The sequence below is a fragment of the Phaseolus vulgaris genome, chromosome 2 (genome assembly GCF_000499845.2).
Source record: "Phaseolus vulgaris cultivar G19833 chromosome 2, P. vulgaris v2.0, whole genome shotgun sequence".
NCBI lineage: Eukaryota > Viridiplantae > Streptophyta > Magnoliopsida > Fabales > Fabaceae > Phaseolus > Phaseolus vulgaris.
Window position 1 is genome coordinate 35,274,126 of NC_023758.2, and position 24,271 is coordinate 35,298,396.

The 24,271-nt window shown below is 35.0% G+C and overlaps 1 protein-coding gene across 3 annotated transcripts; it reads right to left on the reverse strand.

Moving 5' to 3' along the window:
- Positions 1–3,077: 3,077 nt before the first annotated feature.
- Positions 3,078–19,638, reverse strand: LOC137811697 (E3 ubiquitin-protein ligase UPL1-like). Of its 3 annotated transcripts, none has more exons than XM_068613526.1 (15): positions 19,362–19,638; positions 17,408–17,503; positions 17,117–17,323; positions 9,036–16,928; positions 8,629–8,940; positions 8,214–8,415; positions 7,532–8,105; positions 6,227–7,358; positions 5,902–6,048; positions 5,423–5,503; positions 5,018–5,243; positions 4,793–4,932; positions 3,979–4,085; positions 3,695–3,865; positions 3,078–3,393 (listed from the first exon to the last, which is right to left on the reverse strand). In XM_068613526.1, exons 1-14 carry the CDS (start codon positions 19,392–19,394, stop codon positions 3,763–3,765), a joined length of 11,253 nt encoding a protein of 3,750 aa, XP_068469627.1. In that variant the 5' UTR covers positions 19,395–19,638; the 3' UTR covers positions 3,078–3,393; positions 3,695–3,762. The 3 variants fall into 3 exon arrangements, with proteins under 3 accessions (XP_068469627.1, XP_068469626.1, XP_068469628.1); XM_068613525.1 differs by having other exon boundaries at positions 3,078–3,396; XM_068613527.1 differs by having other exon boundaries at positions 3,078–3,396; positions 9,036–16,925; positions 19,362–19,628.
- Positions 19,639–24,271: the final 4,633 nt, after the last annotated feature.

Genomic DNA, 24,271 nt, shown 5'->3' on the forward strand with positions numbered 1-24,271 from the left:
GTACACTTAGCAACAAATCTCACCTTGTATCTTTTGATTGAGTCATCAATATGTGTTTGATCTGCAGCCAATAGTTGTCTTTCCAGGTGGTAGAGAAGTAATGGCCCAAGTTTTATTTTGTTCAAGTGTCTCTAGTTTATCTTTCATTGCTTGTACCCAACATGATTGTTTAGAAACTTCCTCATCATTTTTGGGTTCAACATGTGCAGAGATAGAAAATATAGCATTTTTAAAGTCAACAGATAAAGCATGATAAGAAACAAAAGATTGTATAGGATATTTAGTACTTACATTATTACTCTATAGACTTGAAGTTTGGTAGTCTTGTAGATAAGCTAGTAGGCATGTAATACATGTAAATCGCCATAAGGGAGTGATATTGTTTTCATCAAGGAGCAAACATATGTAATATTATAAGTATCAACACTGCATTGCTCAGTTTTAGAGCCTAGAATATCATAATTTCTTTCATAATTTTGCGGATTGGATAGATAAGTTGTTGGTACTCTCCTAAATATTAGTATTTAATTTATACGAAAAGTTATTTTCATTAAAAATTATATGTCTTGAGATCTCAATTTGGTAACTTTTAAAATTAAGAAAAATGTATCCTTTTGTGTGAGATTGAAAACCAGGAAAAACTCTAGAAATAGCTTACTATCAAGCTTCTTTCTATTGGCATTAAAAGTGGTGAAGTAACAAACAACCAAAAACATGTAAAATAAAAATGTCAACTTCCATAAAACTTGTCATAGAGAGATGCGTTCTTTAAAAATGGTGTGGGATGCAATTAATGAGAAAAGTAACATGTTAAATAGTAAAATTCCAAAATAAATAAGGTAAATTAGCTTGAAAAAGTAAGACACATTTCACTTTTAAAATTGATATTTTCTTTCAACTGTGTCATTTTGTTTATAAGTTTCAACACAAGTATTTTTGGTATATTATGCATTTTAATGAGAAAAAATTATTTGTAACAAACTCTAAACCATTATAATTCATATGGTTTGAACATTAGTACTGAAAAAAAAATTCAAAAAATGCAACAAAACTAGTCATGTTATTTATAACTTCATATTTTGTAATCATAGAAAAATTCCAAGTATAACGCGAGTAATTATCAGCAATAGTTAAAAAATATCTATAATCATACATGAAAACCATAGGCAGGACTCAAAATATTCATGTTTAATAATTCAAAAATGAAGTTTTCTCTATTTAACTTTATGACAAGTATTAAATATAAGATTTTTCAATAGGAATATAAATTTTTTCAATAGGAATATAAGAATATTGAGATCTCAAAAAATCTAGTCTATTATTGGAAGGATTTCCTAGTCTATGATGCCACAAGCTAGTGTTTTTAATATTACAATTGTAAGTTGATACATTAATTTGAGCAAGAGATTATCAATTAGTAAAAGAATTAAAACATACAATCTAACATCAATTAAACCAATCTTCTTATTGGTTTTGACATCATATAAAATGGAAGAGAAAATTTATTTTACAGTTAAGAACATAGGTGAAGACATTTCCATTTGTAAATCTCAAATTCGAAAAAGATTCTGTTGGGAATATCTCATTTTTAGGTCATTCATGTCAGACGCCATACATTTTCATATTATGTTTTGTCTTATAAGGTAGGGAGACAAAGTGAACCAACCACGAAACCACCATGTTGTTACAGCAGATCCAAGCAAAGAATTAGAGTGACTTTTCTAATCTAGGTGTGTTACCAAGAACAAGTTCCACCTTGTTTTTAGCGCTCAGGATTGTAATGATCAATCTATTTCATGAGTGATAATTCATCACATCAAGAATAAGTGAAACAAGAGAAGCAACAGGATTCTCGTTAAGATGGAGATAAAGAAAAGTTTGTGTCAAATGTTTTTCAGCCATATTTATAAGAGAAAACGTATATGATATAAAAAAATCAAGAAAAGGAGAAAGTGCAACAAAGTTCTTCAAAAGAAGAGATCTAATACCAGAATATAAAGATTGTCGCTCCAAAGCAAGAAAAAACTATAAAGAAACAAAAAAAAGAAGGTGAAGATAACACTTGCCAAAGCAACAAAAACAAAGCCCATTAATACAAGAAAGAACATAAAAATTGGAACAAGAAGAAAGATTAGAAGAGAGAAGGGAAAACAAAAGGTATTATTACTCACACCTAATGTTATCACAAACATATCGTATAACGAACAAGCTATAATCGTCTAATTTTGTTGACATGATGCACGACCATGTTACCTTATCATTAGTAATATAGTATAAAAAATTTATACTTAATTTATCAAATCTAGTTTTATGTTCACTGAGTTTTACTTGTATATGTTGTGTGATTGCAGCAAGCTTACATATGTCTCGGAAAATAGAGCTGAAGGAAGAATCGAAAGGGGGGTTTTATTTCCTATAACTCATATTTTCTTCCTACACCTCCCAAATTTCTCAAGAGAAAGGTATTTTTAACTTTTAATATGAATGCATGAAGAACCCGAAAGAAATGCTTGCATAAGATGGAGTAAAAAAAGATTGTATTTAAGTTTTCCTATTTCGTATGACTTCATTAACTTTCTAAACTTATTTATCAATTAGTTCTTATTATTTATTTCTTAATTTTAGTTAAATTTACTAAAAAATTATTATTTACCATGTTTGTTAATTCAATGTTAAGAACAGTGTGTTCTAAACTTGATAACTATGATTAATTTTTTAAAATATCAAATTTTCTTCTACAAATTCAATTTTCATAAATTTTGATAAAAAGAGGTAACATGTAGATATACCATTTACCGAAAAACATGTTAGTAACTTAAATGGTACCACATAATATTGTCTTAATAGATATCGCACCGTGACAACATTTTAAAAAATATTTCCAAAATTCGGGGTTGATAAACAAATTAATTACTGAATTAAATCGCGATTGCGAGTATTCATAAGCTAGATTTATTTATGTATTCTTCATTTTGTTTAAGAAAAGAATTGCAAGTTAAAAAGGAACTGGGAACCGGATAATGTAGTTTTTTTTATCTATATTTCATGTTTGAGAGTTGTGTCTAACGAAGGAACAATTTCTTTGTGGAGCAAAAGCATGAATTATGTATTCCAGAGTATGTACATACTCAATCTTATTGGTAAATTCTAGAGCTATAAAAGGCTGTTTGGCCATAGAAACTACATAAAAAATAAGATATGATCAGATTGCAAAAGCTAGACACAGTATAAAGGCGCGTCAGAAAGCTCCCAAACTAGGCATGGCAGAATTACACAAGGGAAAAAAACATTCTACCACTTTTGCTTGGAGAGCATCATAATAAACTCATCACCAACACCAAAATGCCTCATTGTGATGCAATAGAGACCACAACAGATCAACAGAGCAAACTTCTTCTGATCAAAAACAGAAGCGAACCATGAGTCATCATTCTTTCAAAATTCAAAAAATTAATTAAATCTGCAACAAATACAACCGCAACTAGATGTCCCTCTTTCATTTTTATTTTTTTTAGAGGAAAGGGTGAAAAATATTAACTCTCCGATAGGATCACAATGATATTTGAACAAAAGAATGTGGAGTTCGGAGATTTATTAGAGAATCAGTTGGACCAACTGAGCACAATAATATTTTCCCTGATCAAATGAAAGACACACGTACATAAATATATATACAAGGAAATAGATGTCTGACCTCCGAACGACAGGTTGGAGACACCAATGGTGTGATCGCTGTGCAAAAATATCTCACCAAAATACTGATCAACCAAAACCAAACCCTTCACTAGCCTCATGGATTGCAAGTAACAAACGTTCTTGAAGCTGTTCCTTAGAGGTATACTCAGGAAGGTCAAGTTGATTGAAGCTGAAGTTGAAAGTGATAAGCAATTAGGATGGCTGAAACTCATCATGCAGACATTGTATTTGTACTAAACGCATGGATGAGGACAGACTATATATATAATAATATCTACTTACCAAGTATGAGCTGATGGCAGACGATCAGGTGCTCCATATGCCTTGTGAATCTGAAACCTTTGCGGACCAGAGATGCCCTGCAAGGCCTTAAAGCCCTCCAACGGAACCTGAAAAACAGGTTACAACAAAGGCTACATATGTTACTAAGTGTATTTTAAAGGAAATTAAATACCCCTAACAAAGTTAAGTACTTTTACCCTAAGATGACAAACAATATGAGAAGCACCCCAACAAGATTAACCTCACCACCCCACTACCCCCAAAAAACCCTTGAGAATAATACATCACAACCGTTTACAGCATACTACATGGTAAAATTCATGTATTTGTGTTGCATACTTGAACATATATCAGTAACGAACAACAGTCACAACACATCTGGCAGAAGGCTAATATTCTCCAATACTTCAAGAACTATATCATAAATGAGGTCATGTAAATCTCTGACAAGGGAAATGCATTTATATCATTCATTGAGCCATATTTATATTGTAGGGAGGAACAAATATAAATGAAGCTGTGAGATCTGCTAGACTTAACCAGATAAGAATGGAACGAATATGAAACTACAAGTAACTTTTGTTATACTCAAATTAGGAAAAGTTTAAAAGAACTGTTGAACTTATAAAATTCATCACAGATAACAAAATGACAACTTATAAATGCATAGAACTATTCAGTAACAACTAATCTTCGACCATACATTTTTTATTCTTACAAAAACAGTTTTCTTGATATGCCCTATATGTTTAGGGTAGCATGTGATTGAAATATTTATTTATAAGATGACAATTTTATGTTTCCATCAGATCACCTTTGATGTTCCAGTCACAAATTGCAGTAATCTTGCCATGTCTTCTTTGTTGAAAGTTTTGACCACTTCCCAGAACCATTGAACAACATTTGATGCCACTGTATAGCCAGTATACTCAGTGTTGGCCTTCAAGTCATCCACTGTAGGGAGAATAACACCATTCAGGTGCTTCATTGGTGATTAAAAATATAATACATAATTTAACAAATGATAATACCAACTCACAATCAATTTCTGGAAGACCACTTATGAGAAGCTCAAGCTCTTTGTCATTAAATATGGATATGAGTTCTCGTGGAACCAATTCATTAAAACCTTCTAGGAAGGAATTGATTTGAGGACGGATGGCATTTGTCAAAAGATGTTCAGCAACAAGGTCAACATACTCGTGCTTTGTTTCTTCTGTAACCCTTATGTTCCTTCCTCCAGGTTTAAGCTCATAATCAGTGACCTATTTCAGAATTTCGGGAGACACCAAAAGCAAAATGGTAAGGAGAATTTTTCTAGAGTTAATATATTGAAATTAAAAATAAAGTCAGATTAAAGGTTAAAGATTTATGGATATCTATTTTTACTTTTAACCTAGTACACAGGCAAGACATGATAAGCCAAAATAAAATGCTCATTTACCTCATTCTTCTCATAAAGAATATGCTTTTCCTCGTCAGCATCCATGCTAAATGTCAGATCAGGAACATCACTCACATCATTCTGTTATGTAGATACAAAAATAAAATTAAATAAAATGCATACAGAAAACAAGTATATCATGAATACAAATGGACTGATATAGGCATATTCAACAAAGCTTGTTAGAAAAATCGATATGGTGGCTTATAATACCCAGTCACTTAAGTTTGTATTTTATCCAACTATATAATTAGCCTCGAACATAGGTAAATTAACAATTTCTGAAATCACAATTTTATACATGACTTCCCAAAACACACGCACCTCCCCCATGTCGCTCACCTCTATGATGAGGCTGACACTTCTCTCCCTCACCACCCACAATCATGACACTCCTATATGGCCTGACCCTTAAGTGTGTGCATGTTGCCTATGAAAAATAGCCAATAAAGTGTTAAAGATTGTAAATTGAAACTCACCTCCAACATCCATTTCAAATTCTTATAGTAATCAGGATCAACCGCTTCAATATCATGGTATGTAACCTTAACACCCAGTATATGCTTGTAGAAAGATCGGGTAAAGTAAACATCCAGCAGTTGCCCATCAAACAAAGCCTTCCCCACCTGCATGTAAAATCAGACAACTGTCAAAGATTCAAAACCACTCAACAGTTAACCAAAGTTTAATATTGGTGTCATAGACAGCTTTAACTATATATCACCCAGCAAAATAAAAGAAATCAGGGGGAGGGGGGGTTTATATTATCATGATACCACAGATAAAAAGTCTTTGAAAACATACCACTCGGCCCACAAACTTGAAGTATGAGAGATGTTCAGTCTGATAGACTGAGTTAGGGTTTGGTTGGAAAGTTGCATTGTTACCCACTGTTGTGAAAAGTAAAGCACCTTTGTCAAATATGACCCTTGATAGCAGCTGATACCATTCTCTGGTGAGACCACCTGCATCAATACCCTCTTCACCTTGAAATTGAACATTTAACCGCCCCTTTAGATCCTGAGTAGGACGCATCCTTAACTGATTATAAGAGTCCTCCAAAATATAAGCCCTCCTTACACTTATACGCAATGGCCCAGACAAGTGTTGGTCATGTTGTTGTCTTATTCTTGAGCGGAAATAGGCTCTCTTGTTATCAAAGTCAATCAACCTTGGCGCCTTGAGCATCATGGAAAGTGATTTCTCCAACAAACCTGGGTTCTGCCTAATGAAAGCATTTGAAAGTCGGCGATGCTTTTCAGCAAATCTTGTGAAAGTGATAGCCCCATCAAGTTTTCGCAGTGAGTCTCCACCACCTTTTACACTCGTTGAAGCTGAACAACCAGCAGACTCCTTGACTTCTCTAGCAGTCGCATTTCCATGGTCTTGCTGCATGAAGGATTCATTTGCTTGTAGCTTTTCACACAAAACAAAGAAAGCCTCAATAAAAGGCAATAATCTCTGTGTTCCTGGAGGAAGAGGTGGTGATGTAGAAGAACCTTGCAGATTTTCAGCAACATTTATGTTTGACATGTTAGGAGAGAAAGAGCTCTGTCCAAGCTGCATCTCAGCAGCACTTATACAATTACTCAGTTCTTGCCACAATGGCTCAAGCGCAGTATTTAAATTCCAAATAGTTGCTTGATCATCATGCTGATCCACACCATTATCCATATCCATCTCACCCACAGTATTAAGTGAAGTGAGTGAACTAAGAGCTTGCAGCACACGTAGAATGGCTGCACCAGCCATAGAACCAGCACTTAAACCAAGCATATTTGTTTTTTGTAGTGTGACAAGCTCACTTATGGCTGAACCAGTCAAAGCATGAGCTGATTCGGAAAGCTCTACAGTAAAAAACTTCCTATGGGATGGAACAATGAAAGCCAATTTCTTCAGCACTTCACCAGCAAGCATATACATTTTATCCGAGAGCCTAAAATAATGTCAAATTGGTCACTATTGTTCATCACAACTTTAGAAAAATATGGAGATGGAAATGAGAATTAACAGGCGAGACAGTATAACAATTTTTTAAAATGACATCTATTCTAAATACCGTACTTAAAAAAAAGGAAAGTATAAATATGAAAAGGTTAAGAGTAGCACCCTTCACGACCAAGAAGACTGCACAAATTCCGCAAATCAGATTGTGGCAACTGCAAGAAGATAATGTACATATCTACATTCTTCTTCCCTTCAGAATGGCATACACGCATATCTGCACGCTTATCTTGTTGATTAGAGTCCGACTCCACCAAAGGAGCATCCTTCTCAGTATTACTTGGGGCTTCACTGGCTGACAAATTTTGGGTATCTGCCATTTCTTTTTCAGACTGTGATTGACTTTCTAATTTTGAAGCTGCTGTATCAACTATAACTTGAATCAGACCCATTACCTGCTCAAGATGAGCATTGCTGCGTAAAAACAGGGGTCGACTCAAGAGCTTCAGAAAGAGGACTAGAGGAACAACCCCTGTCTCAGCTTTAGAGGGATTTAGTGTAGGTCCCTCTTCAGTAACCTTCTCTTTCCCTTTCTCATTTGTATGCACATTAACTGGACGTGAAGAATCAGAAATAATAGATTGATCAAAATGAAACAACAATTTTGCAACAGCAGAATGATTTGTGGCCAAATAAGTCAGAATTTCAAGAATTCGGCGGAACACAAGGGGAGGAAGACCTAGAATGAAAACATGATGGGAGTGATCAGCGATTCAGTGAACAATAAACTATAATATTGAAATAAGCACCTAAAAAGATTCTATCCCAGACAAAGTACAAATGTTACCATCCAACAATTGAGATTGACCATAAACTGTGTTTGAGTGACAACCAAAAAGCCTCTGGGAATTTAGTGTTGCTGATCTACTTACAGAGCCTTCAGCTTCAGGTTCAATCATGTCAAGCAAAAGATAAATAAGTGTTGCCATTGTAACAGTATGCGCACATAAGTTTAACAAGAGCCTTTGCAGAAGGCCCTTTCCAAGGGGCTGAAAAGAAGACAGAAAAATATTAGCGAATTATTGAAATCATAGAGACAAACATCCAAACTACAGCATATATGCCTCACCACACACACTGAATCTTATAATAAACATCTACAGAATAAACAGTAGGCACAGAATTAGGAACAAAAGGAATGCATTTTCACATTCAAAATGATGAGGTAATTAAGACTACCACCAGGAAGAGATTCAAGTTACCTGTGATAATCGTAGAAGCCGGATCAAAGCTTTTAGTGCAGTTGCATCAAGTAGTGGCTCACCCTCAATCTCCTTCACCTTCAAGCTATCTGTAAGAGCAGATCTCCTCCCTATTGTAACTCCAACACCCCGATCCATCACAGGCCGCCTGTCAAATCCAAGACCATTCCTTCGATTGTTAAGCCTGTGGCTGCTCCCAAAAAGGCTGCGAGCTTGATAATGACTCATTGCTCGATCCCTCAAAATTTGAGCTTCTGCAAGCAATGGAGATGGCAGTGCTGACAAAACAGCTTCCGAAGAAGTCAAAAGAACCTACAACAGATAAAATACAAAGGATAGTAATCATCATGTCATATTTCACAAAATGGAATTTCCTCAATAAATACATTGCAAATTAAGATTTAAACCTCTTCACGCAAATCAGCAGGAAATGTGGCAATTATAGAGGCATTATCCATGTCCACTGGCTGTCCTTCGGCCTGCTGGGCTACCCTTTGAGCTCTTTGTTGGGCCAACACCTCCGCTTGGATATCTGGAGGAAGAGCAGCCAAAAACTCGGGATCAATATCTTCTGCAGAAGGTGGCGCATAGGCTGGTGGTTGAACAGACTGAGCTTGTTGGGATGCTAGAACTTCTGCTCTTAGATCATCAGGCAGAGCCTCCAAAAAGGTAGGATCAATTGTATTAGCTCCAGAAGCTTCATTATTTGCACTAACTTGGTCAGCCTGAGAAGCATCTGGAGCAACCTCTGTGTTCTGAGCTGATAACAACTCATCCCTCCTGTCTTCAGAAACAGTTGGTTGCTCTGATTGATTTCCTTCAGCACCAGTACCAGCCATATCAACATCAGCACTAGCATAAATTGATGGGATATGGCAATCACCTGAATTAGGAGTTTCAAAACCAGAGCCCCCTAACTCAAGATTAGTATGCTGCCCATCAGCAGTTGATGATCCATTACATTCCATGGATTCAACTGGTACATCATGGATGCTAGTCAGTACATCAGCAGCCCTTTCACATTGTATAGCAGCAGCATTAGACGAGTTAACAAATATTTCCACATTCTCATCAGGAGTAACATTTCCTTCAATTACTGTGCAATCAATACCATTTGGCATGATGTTCAATGAAACTGGTTGAACTGACATAGGCTCATTAGCTGGCAGGTCTTCACCAGTATCTCGAGCAACTGAATCAACGTTAATCTCTTCACCATTACCATTTTCTTGCTCCGGACTTTCAATCTGCTGACACGTGGAGTCAGTTCCTGCAGTTAATATTGGACCATCATGAGAAGCAAGAGCATCAGACTTATTCTCTTGTTCTCCAGAATTCTGTAACTGTCGCTCAACAGGACTGCTTGCAGGAGCTACACTGTTCAATTGAGCTAGGAATTGTTCCTCTACTGCTTGAGCAATGGATGCCGCTTGTGCACTTCCTTGTGGCTGACCATCATCAGTCCATCTACCATTACCCAACACTCTTCTTCCAGGTAGGTGCAATGAGCCCATGCCGACAGAATAGTCTGTCAAGGGAGGAGGTGCAGCACCACCCAGACGGTCGCCAAACAGACTACTTGGCACATGATCATATGGAAGAATAGGTGCATCAAACATGTAGAAATGAGCCACATCAAGATTCCCGGATGACAAGGTGTCTGAATCTCGAGATGTAGAATTACCACTAGACGACCACATTGAGACAAAATCGCCAGATGGAGGTGGTCTAACAAGAAGAGGATGCTGAAAACCATTAACTTCAGTAGCAGATCTCTCAAAGGAAGACCTACCAGTCTGACGACGACGCTCAAAACTCTGAAGACGAAATAGGTCATCTACATTAACACCTTCAAAAGGTTCAGCAGCCACATCTATAAATCCAGGTTGTCCAAGAATCTGCAAGTGATCCAAGCCATCAAGAGCTTCCCTCCACCTTACCTCTATGACACGATTCTCATGAAAATCATCATCATCTTCATCAATCATCTCATCATTGTATTCATCTCCAAAGCCAACATCATCATGATCCTCCACATCAGTATCTGCCAAGGACATCATGCCCCCACCATCTTCAGCTATATCCTCGTCTTCATCCTCTCCATCATCATCATCCTCATCCTCATCACCATCATCACCCATATCATCATCTTCATCACCCATGTCATCATCAGCCCTATTTTCAACATGAAAAGTCATCTCAATTTGATCTGGGTTGTGCAAGACACCGCCCTCTCCCATCTCTTCACGCATGAAGTCCATTCCAAGTTCCATTGGTGGGTCTTGAGCCAATGTCCCACCTTCATCTACTCTCATATCCTGCTCTACTGATTGATTTGGATTATCAACACAATTATCACCTTGAGAAGTTCCTTGATCATGTGCATTATCCATTGTATCTATGATTGCTTCTTGGCTGCCCACATTCTGATCATGGGCCACTGCTTCAGTTGCAGATGGTGCTGTTATTTGATCATCAGATCTATCATTTAAACCAGTAGATCTTTTCTTTTCTGTCCCATCAGATTTAAAGATTTGCTCACTTGCATTAGCAGCTCTTGTAAGACCTTCTAAACCTTTGAGTATAAGATTCACAATTTTTGGTGCATCAGGATGATCCAAATCAACTACTTGCAAAATACTAGTTAGACACTGAATGATTCCCCCATCTATCATGCTCTTTGCAATATCAGGTGAATATCCAGAACCAGGTAAGCTACCAGATGACGAATTTTTCGACAAAATAGAATACACTAGATCAACAAAAGTGAACAGCCTCTTATCTGGCAATAAGCTGTTTCTCATGGAATTACTCTCAAAATTAGAAAAGGACATCAATTCTTTAACAAGTTCATTTGTCACTCGTTTACGCCCTTCACCAGATCGACCACACAAAACTACCAGGAACCATGAAGCCTTTTCAGACAACTTACCTCTCCAATCATCAGGTCCTGCAGATTTATCAACAGAGAGTGGTAACAGTCGATGTAATACATGATGGATAATACCACTATGTCCAGATGGTTGATTAGATCCACGGAATTGACACATTTCAGAATCACGTCTAAGTATAACACCAACTGCATGCCCATACATCAGAAGAATGTCACTCAGTAATTTGAGAACAAAAGTCACCTTCACTAGTCCTGTAGACTTTTCAGACTCAGGCTCTATTGACGCAGCCTCGTCAACCTTAGATTTACCCTTCACTTTCATGGTAGGTTCATCAATTTCCATGAATGTTGAGTCACGCTCAGATTCTTCCATACCTTTCATAGGTGGGTACTTTAGCACAATCTCAAGAAGCTGATCAATTACTTGAGTGAGATTAACAGGAACCTTCTTGTGGCTTTTCAAACATTTCCCCTGTCCATCATGAGACTTGCTTTCAGGTATCCGGACACATTCATTGGAAGATAACCCAGCCTCGATACTGGATGACTTTGACTTTTCTTTTTCTTTCTCCTTTGACAAAACAACAACAGTTCTTCCACCTGATGTTTCTAACTGACAAACTGCTGCTGCAGCTTTCATGAAAACGTTAGGATCCCTGGAGATAACAGGTGCCAATGATGTCAAAAAAGATCGAGGAGAGACACGCCCTGAATGGCGATTTCCGCTTAAAGTTTGTCGTATCTCCAACTCCATGGCTGTCTGTAGTGTTTGAGGATCTTCAAGGAGGTGCCGGACTATAGCTGATACAACAGAGTCATACCCAGGGAAAAAGCAAATCCTTGGAAGATTAAAAAGAGCAGCCAGACCTCCATTTTCAAGGAACTGCAAAGCTAGAGCATGTGTTTTTGTTAACCTAGCACATAATTGCAAAACTGCCTGCATGACTACCGCAGGAACATGTTGTTTTATCAAATCACAAGCAACATCCAGCAATTTATGACTCTCTTCAACAGTTGCAAATCCCGTAGATTTCCCCAGTATACTCTCAAAAGCCACTGCAGGCTCTTTCTCGTTCCCATTTGAATTTTTTTCCTTTGGTACAACTGTATCAGAAATTTGCAAGGAACCATGCTCCCCTGAAGAATCAGGCAGGGAACCAGTTTGAGTTCCTTCCACATTTTCAACTTTTGGTCTTGACTGCACCATTTGATCCAATGTAAGTAGCAAAGCACTAATGCATTTAGGAACAGGTAGTTCTTTCCCCAGCTCCTGTCTGCCTTTGAAGTTTGTCAAGATATCTATAATGGAAGATATAATGCCATTCTGAGCAGCAATTTCCCGTGTGCTTACATCCTCAAAAAGAAGAAGTGCTAAGATATGTGCTAACACACTCAATGCACAATTATCCTGGGAAAAATCCAATGGACAAAGTTTTAGCTGCTGCAGAAGATAAGATATTACCTTTGGACGATCATCACCTTTGCTCTGACTGCAAAGTGTCACAAGCAAATCTGTCAACTGAAATGACACTGAATCACTAGTCTGAAACAACTTCACAGATGCAGCAAGTATATCATCAACAGGAGGTTTCTTTACATGTCCCTCTTCAGTTAGCACATCTATAGTCTTCTCGGCAGTCTCAGCTTTAGTAGATTCAGAACTGCTTCCTAGGGATAAAGCAAGTGCCCGAGCAAGTTCATCATCCTCCTGGACAGGATCGTCAGTATGACTAAACAGCCACTCCATGGCCATTTCAACACTATTTGTTTCAACTCTTCTCAATGCTTCCTCAGCCCTTGCCCTTGAAAAACCCATCTCAACAATAGTGGCAATGGTTGTCTCATCAGGTGGAGGGGGCATGAATCGTTGGTTTGTGCTTCCCACAATGTTACTACGACTTCGCTTGACATCTCCGACACCAGAATATACATGTGTAACAAGTGAAATAATAGATGCAATGAAACCAGGACTACAACTACTAAACATGGGATGATTCCAGACTGGTAGGATTACATCCAAAACCTGAGATTGTAACATACGGACAAAAACTTCAGGGTCTCTAGGAACTGGAAAGAGTCCAATTGAGAGACCAACTGCAACTGGCTGAACAAGAAGCTCTGCCTGAGATGCCGAGGTTGGGGACAAAAGATGAGAAGAATTTACAAAATACTCAAGCAAACGACAGTAGCTTTGCAATGTATCAAGTAGCCATGTATTATGGGACAGTTTACCTCCTTCCCCTTTTTTACCAACATCATTGTCAGGTGATGGAAGAGAACACGGAAGGGTCCATAGCAACTGACTAGTAGCTTCAAATGTTGTGAGGAGCTCTTTAAATGTCCCATGGACATAAAAATTATTAACCATTGCAGTATAACAACTCCGACGCCTACTGTCAAATGTGAGAGCAGCCATATCATCCACAACCTTCCCAAGATATCTACATTTTACAGAAAGTGACAGTTCAAGTCCAGAAGCATAAGTAGAATGCCCAGAGAAACTAAGGGCTTCAAGAAAATTTGTAGCTAAAACAGCTCCAAGAGTCTTTGAAGCTGAACTGAGTGACCCAGAATCAGCTCTGCGACGATTTGGCGAAGTGAATCCCTTCACAAGGGCTGTGAAGAAAGAGCGCAAAGTTGAGGCCAATTTGTTAAGAATCTCTGAAACAAGAACATCGGGGCTTTTCTTTTTCATATCTTGGGATGAAGGTGCTTCCAGGCCACTAGGAGGTGCTTCTGAATCAATGTTTAAAGCTTCCAAGTGACGACCAGTCCTGCCACCTCGTATGCGAGATATTCCATGCCGACTTCGACGATGCAAACTTTCTCCAGCACGAACTACAGAAAGGAATTCTCGTTCCCCACTCCACAGGGAATGTGAACCATTCCTACCAAAAACTGGGTTTGTGTATCTTACTGTTTGAATATTTGAATCATCATCACTCTCTCTTTCAACAGCAGTAGATGGAGGTACCTGTGAAACCTCAGGCTCTTGATCAGCATTCTTCTTTTCCTCGGCCTTAGAATCATTGCACAATGATATTTGCCAAATTATTTCCTTGTAAGTTTTCCCAAGATCTTTCAACACATCAGCATCTGAAGTGCTTAGTTCAGAGACAACAGTGCTTGTTCCCTTCAACAAAAATACAGAAAGAGTTAAGACAGCTTCAAGACTAGAAAGATATTTCAACACCTTTGTCTGCTTTGCAGATTCCACTAGAGCAAGTTGGGTCCCTCCCACCAAATCTAAAAGCTCATTAGTAGATCTTAGATGCTCCCTTAAGAACGAGCATACAGCCCGAGCAAGAGAAACATAGTGTTGTGGTGAGAAATTCTTGAAGGCAACAGATATGCTGTGCCCAACAGAAACAGAAGCTGGCATCAAAGGTAATGTAACTAACTGGAGAATAGCTTCAATTCCCTTTTTCTCAACAAATATACGACATGTATCAGCATTCTGAAGAATTGTCTCAAGTAGACGAGCAATATTGTTAACACAATCTGGTAGAAACGACTCAACATTCATTATTGACATATCCGGAGATGGCTCAGAAATATGCCCTGCATCATCAGCCTTAGAAGACTCATTATTAGGCAAGATCAAATTCTTTTCCTCACCATCCATTTCCATTGGAACCGATGTTGAAGAGCTTGGATCAGAACTCAAGGATGAGGATTCCACTGCAGAACCAATTTTTGAGATACTTTCCAAAATCTCGACTAACATTTCCACTCCAGGACCACGCAATGAAGCAGCATGGCGCATTAATTCATCCAATCCACTAGACAAAGATGCAGGTGTGTCCCCTGCCAGAGCACGCAAATATGTTTTAGAAGTAAACACTTTCACAAAACACCTCAAAGAGTTCCTATCTTTTACAGCCTGCAGGCCATTACTATTTAAGCACAAGGCATCCAAACACTGGGGGATGCATGTAATGGCTTCTGAAGAGTTGAGAACATCATCCATTATAGCATCCAAGAAGGCAGACGGAAGACCAGCTGCATCCAAAACAGGAAAACATGTAGGATCCTTTTGTATTAAGTCACTCATGACAGTAGCTGCAAGAGAAAAAACTCCACCACCAAAATCTTTCGCTCTTCTAAAAATTATGCATAAGCAATGAGGTAGAACATTCTCTTCAGATCCATAGATACGAGCAGTATTTCCAGGGGCATAAGTTCCCAGGGATATAGCACGCAATAAAGCTTTCATTAGCAACCGACGGTGATATGAAATTAATGGTTCAGAATACAATGGTTGTTGCACATCATCCAATCTTGAAGAACTTCTAACCATATTGACACTTCTTGAACTAAACTCAGATTTTTCATCTGGCTGTTTTCCCCCATTTTCTACATGGGACACTTCAATCTTTAGGCGAGAGATGGTATCATCCAAACCTCCCAAATCTCTGAACAGAGCAGCAGCCGGATTACTGTAATCCATAAAAGCCTCTAAAATGCGCACAGACTTTTCAACCAAATGCAAATGCTGTGGATTTGTATCTTTAAGGAGGGGTAGCAGAGTAGGAATAAATCCTGCTTCACGCATGGCAGAGCATCCTGATGATGTCGAAACCAACACACTGACAAGAGACAAAAGAGCTTCTGCAAAATAAACTGACCATTTTGAGGTATCACTAATAACAGAGTCAATGGCTTTTTGCATCAGGCTAGATAAGATGCCACGGTGCCCACCAGATGTAACTGCAGTTTGTACTGACTGTTGACGGGAACGATCTTGGCAAAGAGCAGCTAATGCATGCAAACATAAAATCCGAATTCTTTCCAGAACTGCATCTTCATAACTTAGTAAGGACACTAATTCATTGATAAATCCAGGCTCAGCATTGAAGAACGAAACCAGGTCATCGGCATCAGCACAAGCCTGAATTAATACTATGAAGGCATACAAACGAATGCATGTATATTGCTGTCTAGAAGCCAAAGAACCAAAAGCCCTAGCATACCGTAGTCTAGACAATAAAGAAAATCTTAAACTGGCAGGCACCTTATATTCTGTAACTAACTTGTGCAAAAGCTCGAGATCAGTTTCCACACGTTTGTCAATATCACATAAGTGTATAATTTGCAAGCCTTGGACCAAGGGTTCAGCCACTTTTATGTCCCTTTCTGACTCATTTAAAGCATAAAATTCGAAATGAAGCGTACAACCCAATTCACAAGCAATACGATCACAACCATCAGGTACGCAAGATGCAATCAGTCCAAGTCCTTCCTCCTTTCCACCCCATCCTTGGGCAAGAGCATACAATTTTGAATTCAACGAAGTATCTCTTATGGAGTACTTTCCAACTGTTTTCTTCAAAAAGGTAGCCAAGGTGTCTAAGCTAGCCTCAACCACATCTGGATCAGTAGAAGCAAGCAATGCAGAGAGATGCTGCTGCAGACACACAGAAACACATGCAGCATCAATGCTAGAGGTATGAAAGTGTAACATATTTAAAAATAAAATACATAAAACAGGTCACCAATAAAAAAGGGAACACACAAAAAGCAATAAACTTATCTTAGCTCTCCTTATTATGAAAACTAAGGTGGAAAAGCATTACTTAAGGGAAGATGACATACCTCATATGAACTGTAGAAATGCTTATTTGTGCAATTATCCAAAATTGTTCTAATGACACGAAGAATTTGAAGAATGGCTATTCTAGGGAATGGAGGGTCCAAATCAAGAAAATCATCATCAATCAGCAGATCCTTCCTTGGTTTTATGTACTTCTCAAAGTATGAATCAAAATGGTTAAAGAGATCAACCCAGTGATGAAAATCTCCCTGTACAAGAAAATAAAAATAGCAATGAATCAAGCACATCAAAACAAATGTGTGTTTGTATCTAAGACAAGGCCATAAAGTTACCTTATCAAACTCCCAAACAAAACCCTTCAAAGGTTCTTCTATCTTCTCAAGTGGAACTGAAGTAACACGATCAATAAAACATCGAATTTTGGGAGGCTGCAACCAGTCAACAAAAAGGTAATTCATACAATATTTTAATTGATCTATCAACATGTTCATCTCACACTGAAATTAAAATAATCAACTACAAAAAATATATAACTAAGATAATAAAAGAGCACACTACATAACTAAAGTCATAACCATGTAAAAGATCAAAGAGTAGGCCAATTAATTAAACACGTAACTTTATATATTAAACACAGAAACTGATTTCCAGCTGATAAATAGAAATTGCAACAAGACACAACATACAAAATACTTTACCAATTGCGAAAAATGCAAAGTTACTAAAAGAAAACTTGTGGAAGGCAATATTCTAGTTCTTAAAGCAAACCTCTACTCAAAATATTAGACAGAATTCACTAGTATTGCATTGACAATATGATTTAGGCAAAATGAACTAAAATAAAACACATAAATAACAACTAATAACCCATTAGTATGGGTAGCTGAATCAATTGAACAAAGGCATTGGCATCTATCAAGTTGAGAAAATATAATCAGAAGTTTTAAAAGTAATAACATCACATCTTGCATCTTCAAAATTGCCATCTCCAATCCAATTTAAGCAAATTAGGATTTCCATGTCCATAGAAGTATGGAGAACAATACATCTATATATAGCTTGTTTCCAGCATAACAGGGTTACTTTCCTTCCGAAGACATTTTGGTTTAATATTCAGAGAAAAAAATGTGTATAACACATTATACGGGTTTTTGTTAAGAAAAAATAAAGTATCAATCTATTAAAAGGTTTACATGTTGTGCTATGTATAAAAGTTGCAATAAGGAAATCAAAAAGTGTGATGCTTTAGAATTGTGAAACAGGGACTTGATATATATGGAAGAAGCAAAAGATAAGAAAATACACATCCCATATTAGGACATTAGAATCAGGAATTAATCAAACTACAACCAAGTCAAAATCAGAAACTAAAACATTTATTAATCTTTGCAAATCGTAGTGCATGTTACAAATGCAACATTCTAACACTGATTGGTCCCTTTGTTGGTTCATCAATTGTTACAACCATAACCTTAGCTTACGTTAAAGCCATCAGCTGACACAGCATAGTACATATTAAAAAACAACTAAAGATGAAAGGTTGCATTTTAACGAGGATAGCTAATATGCAAATGACAACAAACATATTTCATGCTATACTATTCCCTAATTTTCAAGTCAATTGTCCCTTTAATTTCAATGCAAAATACAACAATAGCAAATTTTTAATGAATCCATGCAAAATACGAAACATGCAATTCAGACAAAAGAAAGCGTCACCATATTTGCATTGTAACAGTATCAATCACTCTTTTCCTGCATTTAAGAATTTCAAGAATAAAAATCATAGTATCTCTTCTATGAGAAGAAAAAATCTTCCGCAAAACTTGATCAACTAAAGCTAGATCATACATAACGTTAAAGCAAAAGTCATTAAGGTTCCAATAACTACTCAACAATACGACAGACAACGGAACTTAAAAAGGGTAAAATTCATCTAAAAAAATCCCAGCTTGCCAACACCAACAGTAAGCATCAAAAGTCCCTCGTCAATAAACCGAACAAAATCGCATATAACAATTTGCACACGAATCAGTGAAAACTCATCAAAAACTGAAAAGGGGAAAATGGAAATAATATAAAAAAAAGTTGCAACCCAGAAATTAAAAAGGACAACCCAGAAAAATAAATTAATTAATTAAAAAAACACCATAAACCCCAACAACAAAAAGACTGAATTAAGGAGAAGAAACGAATAATCGTAAAATTGATGATTAAACAGAAGAATCGGCGTATAAATGAAGAATCAGAAAAGAAAGGAAAATAAAAAGGAAACCAAAAACTAACCACTTCAAGTGCCCTTTTCCTCTTCAACTTCATCTTGGAACTAAGAGCATCGAAGGGAAGAAAATAAAATAAGATTTTGCGAGTTGATCAATCCCCGACCAACAATCGAGAATTGATCCCAATTCTGGAAAGGAATGAGAAAATTGAAGTGAAAGTGAGGAGAGAGAGAGAGAAGGAGAAGATTAGAGGAAGCGAGAAACCCAACTGAGAGAAGAAGCTGCACACAATAACGTGGTTTTCAATTCCAATACCCTTCTATATATTCACAACAAAAAAACTATCATAAATTTAATTAAATATAATAAATAGCACCACCTTATTATTATAAATCAAAAATTAACAATTATTATATTACTACATATTATTATTATTAGATGAACACTAAAAAGGCAAAAAGGGCACACATTTGCTGATTAAATAATTTTGTTAAAAATATGTTCCATCACTAATTTTTTTTTTCTTTTTTGGTGGATTCCTTTCTCCTTTCTTCTTTAATATCTTGAACACTCTGGATATTAAAAAATTGTACTTTTTTTAATCTTCCAGAAATGGAATATATCCTTGAAGAAAAAACAGAACTGCATAAGGTTTTTTTTTTCTTATGTAAAAGCAATATTATAAATTTCAATTATCAAAGTGTTGGTTATCCTTTTATTTGGCTATTTTATTTTTTAATTTTTCCTATCAAATCGTGAATTTGATTTTTAAGATTCCAAGTTTTCAGCTATGTTGCAAACCAGAACAAAAATCAGCAATATTATTTGGCATTTGCAGAGCTTTTCATGGTGAAACACTGACTTTTCGGTTTTTATAAATACTTTTCATTGTGAAATCTTTTTCTGAATAAATATTGTAAGCAATTTGATGGGTCATGTTAATAGAATCAAAAAATATCAAAAAACTATGAACTTGTGAAATTCAAAATATAAAAAACACGGTTTATTATAAACCTTTACTGTATTATTTTATTAAGTGAAATATTAAATAGTGAAGTCTTTTAAATTTGTTAACAAAAATTATAAAGATTACTTCTTTCATTTGAGATGCATAAATTTTCTGTGTATTCGTAGGGTTAAATATATGTTTTGTGATATTAGTGTTTTTTTTTTGTTCTAAAAATTATTTTTTCTTACATTTTAAAATATTGATTTTAGGCATAGTATTAATTTCTCTTACAAAATGTTGATAGTGATAACATCATATTGATGTGATGTTATCAAGTGACATATTTTCTTAAACTAAAAACAAAATAACCAACTTAAAAAAGGCTTTAAAAATATTACAAAATGATATATTCAAATAATAATATATTTTCTATCTTCACATTTACATTAGTCTTTTCTCTTCTTCTTTTTCTTTCAAAACTTCATTCATTCTGATTAGTACTAATTGTGGTAAAAAATGTCAATATTATAATTGTTTGAAAACTGTTATAAAGTTCATGAACAATCCAAATATATATATATATATATATATATATATATATATATAACAAACTTAAACTTAGGAAGAATAGAAAATGAAGACAAAAAATAATATATTTGATTTGGAAGGTCGAATAATGAAGTAAGACACAAACTAATGGTAGAAAGAGAATGGTAACATTGGTTAGTTATAACCTGTGTTATGTCAACTAAAAAAATAACATTATATGATAGTATTCCAAAATTTGCAATTTTAGAACAAAAATAAATAAATAAAATATATATATATATATATAACAAACTTAGGAAGAATAAGAAAATGAAGACAAAAAATAACATATTTGATTTGTAAGGTCGAATAATGAAGTAAGACACAAAGTAATGGTAGAAAGAAAATGGTAACATTGGTTAGTTCTAACATGTGTTATGTCAACTAAAAAAACAACAAAATAACATTTTATGATAGTATTTCAAAATTTGCAATTTTAGAACAAAACTTTATGTAGTGACGTACGTATTACTTGTATTGCTCTTCCATTAGAATTTAAATTTTGCATCAATAATAACCATTGATGTTTAATGGAATCAATTTCTGAATTATGTCCTTCAAATAAGACATTTCTAATATGACATAGAAAGTAGCTAGTTTTGTTCAATTCTAAAACAAATAAAAATCTTAATAAATACGGATATTTTCAATTGAATTTATGTTATTTAATTTTATATTAAGTGAGCGACGGGGTTGTTTTTTGTCTTGTCATCTTATTTAGTTGTCTCTACATGTTATTTTATGTTAATATTAAATAACATAGTTTTTTTGTTGACATAATATCTGATTTTATTATTGGATGAGGGTAAATATAAACAAAAACCTAAATACAGTTTCACGAGACTATGAAAAAGTATGGGCTTAAAAAGCAAAACAAACGTGGAGGAGTTGGAGTTGTGCGTGGTAGTGAAGGATATCCAATAAGAGGCTTATTTGTGAGACATCCAATCGGCAAGTTGATTGTAAATTTCGATCATCCACAACCTTCACGCACAACTTTAATCTCACCTTTGTTTCGCAATCTTCCAACACTGTATTTAGGTTTTCGTTTTGTTTTCCCCTTCATTCTCGTTTATCCTTATCCAACATGTTTTTATAGACTAATTGTATCTCTTAAAGGTTTATTTTATTCTCATTTTTTTTTAACATAGATTTTCATTTTTTTATAAAATTAGAGTTGTAATAAATCTACTATAAAAACGTGTATTTTTCAACAACAAAAAATTGCATATACTCTCTAAATCATTAGTTATGATTTTTGTAGAAATATTTTTCAAATAAGTGGAACTTTGATGAAGATATTTGGATCATGAAGACCAGAAAGAGTTGAGCTTGTGTTGAATCTCCTGATAGAAGCATTAGACGGTGTAAGAGTTAAAGACATCATAATGTTCAATTAAATTTTCGACAAACCCAAATTTTGTTTTAACTAAGACTCATCCATTTATAATAATTGAGATCTCTATGAATAGGGAATAGACAAATAGAAACATACCTTATGAGTAGTTTTAGTAGTTAGATAACTCATCTTTACATTTCAGTTTTTATAGTTTTCGTTTGTACTTTGTTTTCAATTTTCACTTTTGTCTATTAAAGTTCTTTCTTTTCTCTCATTATTTCTCTTTTAGTCTCTACGTTTTATGTTCCTTTATAATTTCCCTTCTACAAATTACATTAGAAAATTGATTGAATTCTTAAAATGGTTAACAACAAATATGAAACTATGTTAGAAGATGTTTTGTTTGAGTTATTTTATTCTTTGAAATCATTTTGGAATTATATTTTCGATTGAAAATCATTTTCTTTAAACATACAAACTAAATGTCCATAGATGAGCTTATTAAAATATTGAAGGTGCATGGTTACAATAAGATGGAACACTCAAGAAAGAAAAATCAGTGGCACTCAAAGCATGTAATTTCAAGTACACAACCACCAAAGCTCAGGTGGAGGAACCTAAAGAATGACCTTTAAATAAAGAAAGCTTTAAAGTTGAGGACGAAAGATTCTTCATTTCCAAAAAAAATCTACGAAGTATGAAAGAAGAAAATAGGCTTTAGAGGAAAAAGAATCCAATCCTAACAGGGGTGGGAACCTAAAGAGAAAAAAAGTCAAATGGTATGTTGTGAGTGCAAAAAGCTAAGGCATTTCACATGAAAATGCCTTCAGGTTAACAAAAGCCAAGAAAAGTCAAGAAAGATGTCAAGAAGTTTTTTTATAGGAACCTAGGAAGATCAAGATGACTCAAAAAGTGAAGAAGAGAAAATAGAAGAAACGACCAACCTATATCTAATGGTTGGCACATCATATGACATCTCATCAAATGATGGTGAAGAAGATCTAGAATTATTTAACCTTCACTCTATTATTAAATCATACCATGAGCTTTTTCCTTTCTCTTCTCGTATCTCTCAAGGTTTAAAAAACATTAAAAAGAGAGACATTTTTTTTTGTCAAAGATAGTTGAATGTCTAAAACTTAAGTCTACTATCTTAAAATATATTTTTCGCAAACCAATCTTGCATGTACAAATAAAAACCTAGACAATGATCTTAATAGATTAAATGGGACATATTAAAGGGTTCACTGAGACATTGATGAAAAAGAAAAGGAAAATATATCTCTCATTTCCAAAATAAAATCTCTTGAAAAAAGATTGTTTGAAGAAAACCACCCTCAAATAATGCATGACTTATTATTTGATAAAAAGACTCTTAGGAAGTCATATCCTCCAATGAAAAAATAAATAAAATATTAAACCTATTAATAGGATATTCTTGAAAATCTTCTAACAAAAGAAGATTAGAATTTGAGGAGGAAAATAATAAATCTCATGTATTGCACAATCATATTGCAGGAAATATGTCTAAGCATTTCAAAACTAGAATAGAGGATTCAAGTACATTTGAATACCTAAAAAATATATAACTCATGTTGCATGCATGATTAGTAGGAGGAAAAAAATTCATGTCATGGTAATTGGACAATGGGTGTTTGCAACATATGATGGATGAAAAAGTATATTTTCATATACCTAAAGAAAAGATAAGGTAGAAGCATTAATTTCTGAGGAATCCAAAAAGGACAAATAGTAGGTATTGGGAAGATATATAAGGATAATATATTTTATTATAATCAGTATGTAAAATCAGTAGGTAACATATGACTTTATTTACCTATTGATCCCATTACCTATGAATATTATCCTTTATAATTTTTTATGTCTCAAGTGCAAAAAATTATGTACAAACTTTATCTGCGAATTATATATTGTCGCTAAACTACTTCATTGTTATGTACAAATAAAGTCATAGATAACTCAATTTTACTTACATATAATAATATAATAATATATACATAAAATATCTATATATGAATCCTAATTATCTATGAATTCAAATCTATAGCAAATAATAATCAATCATCAAATAAATTTT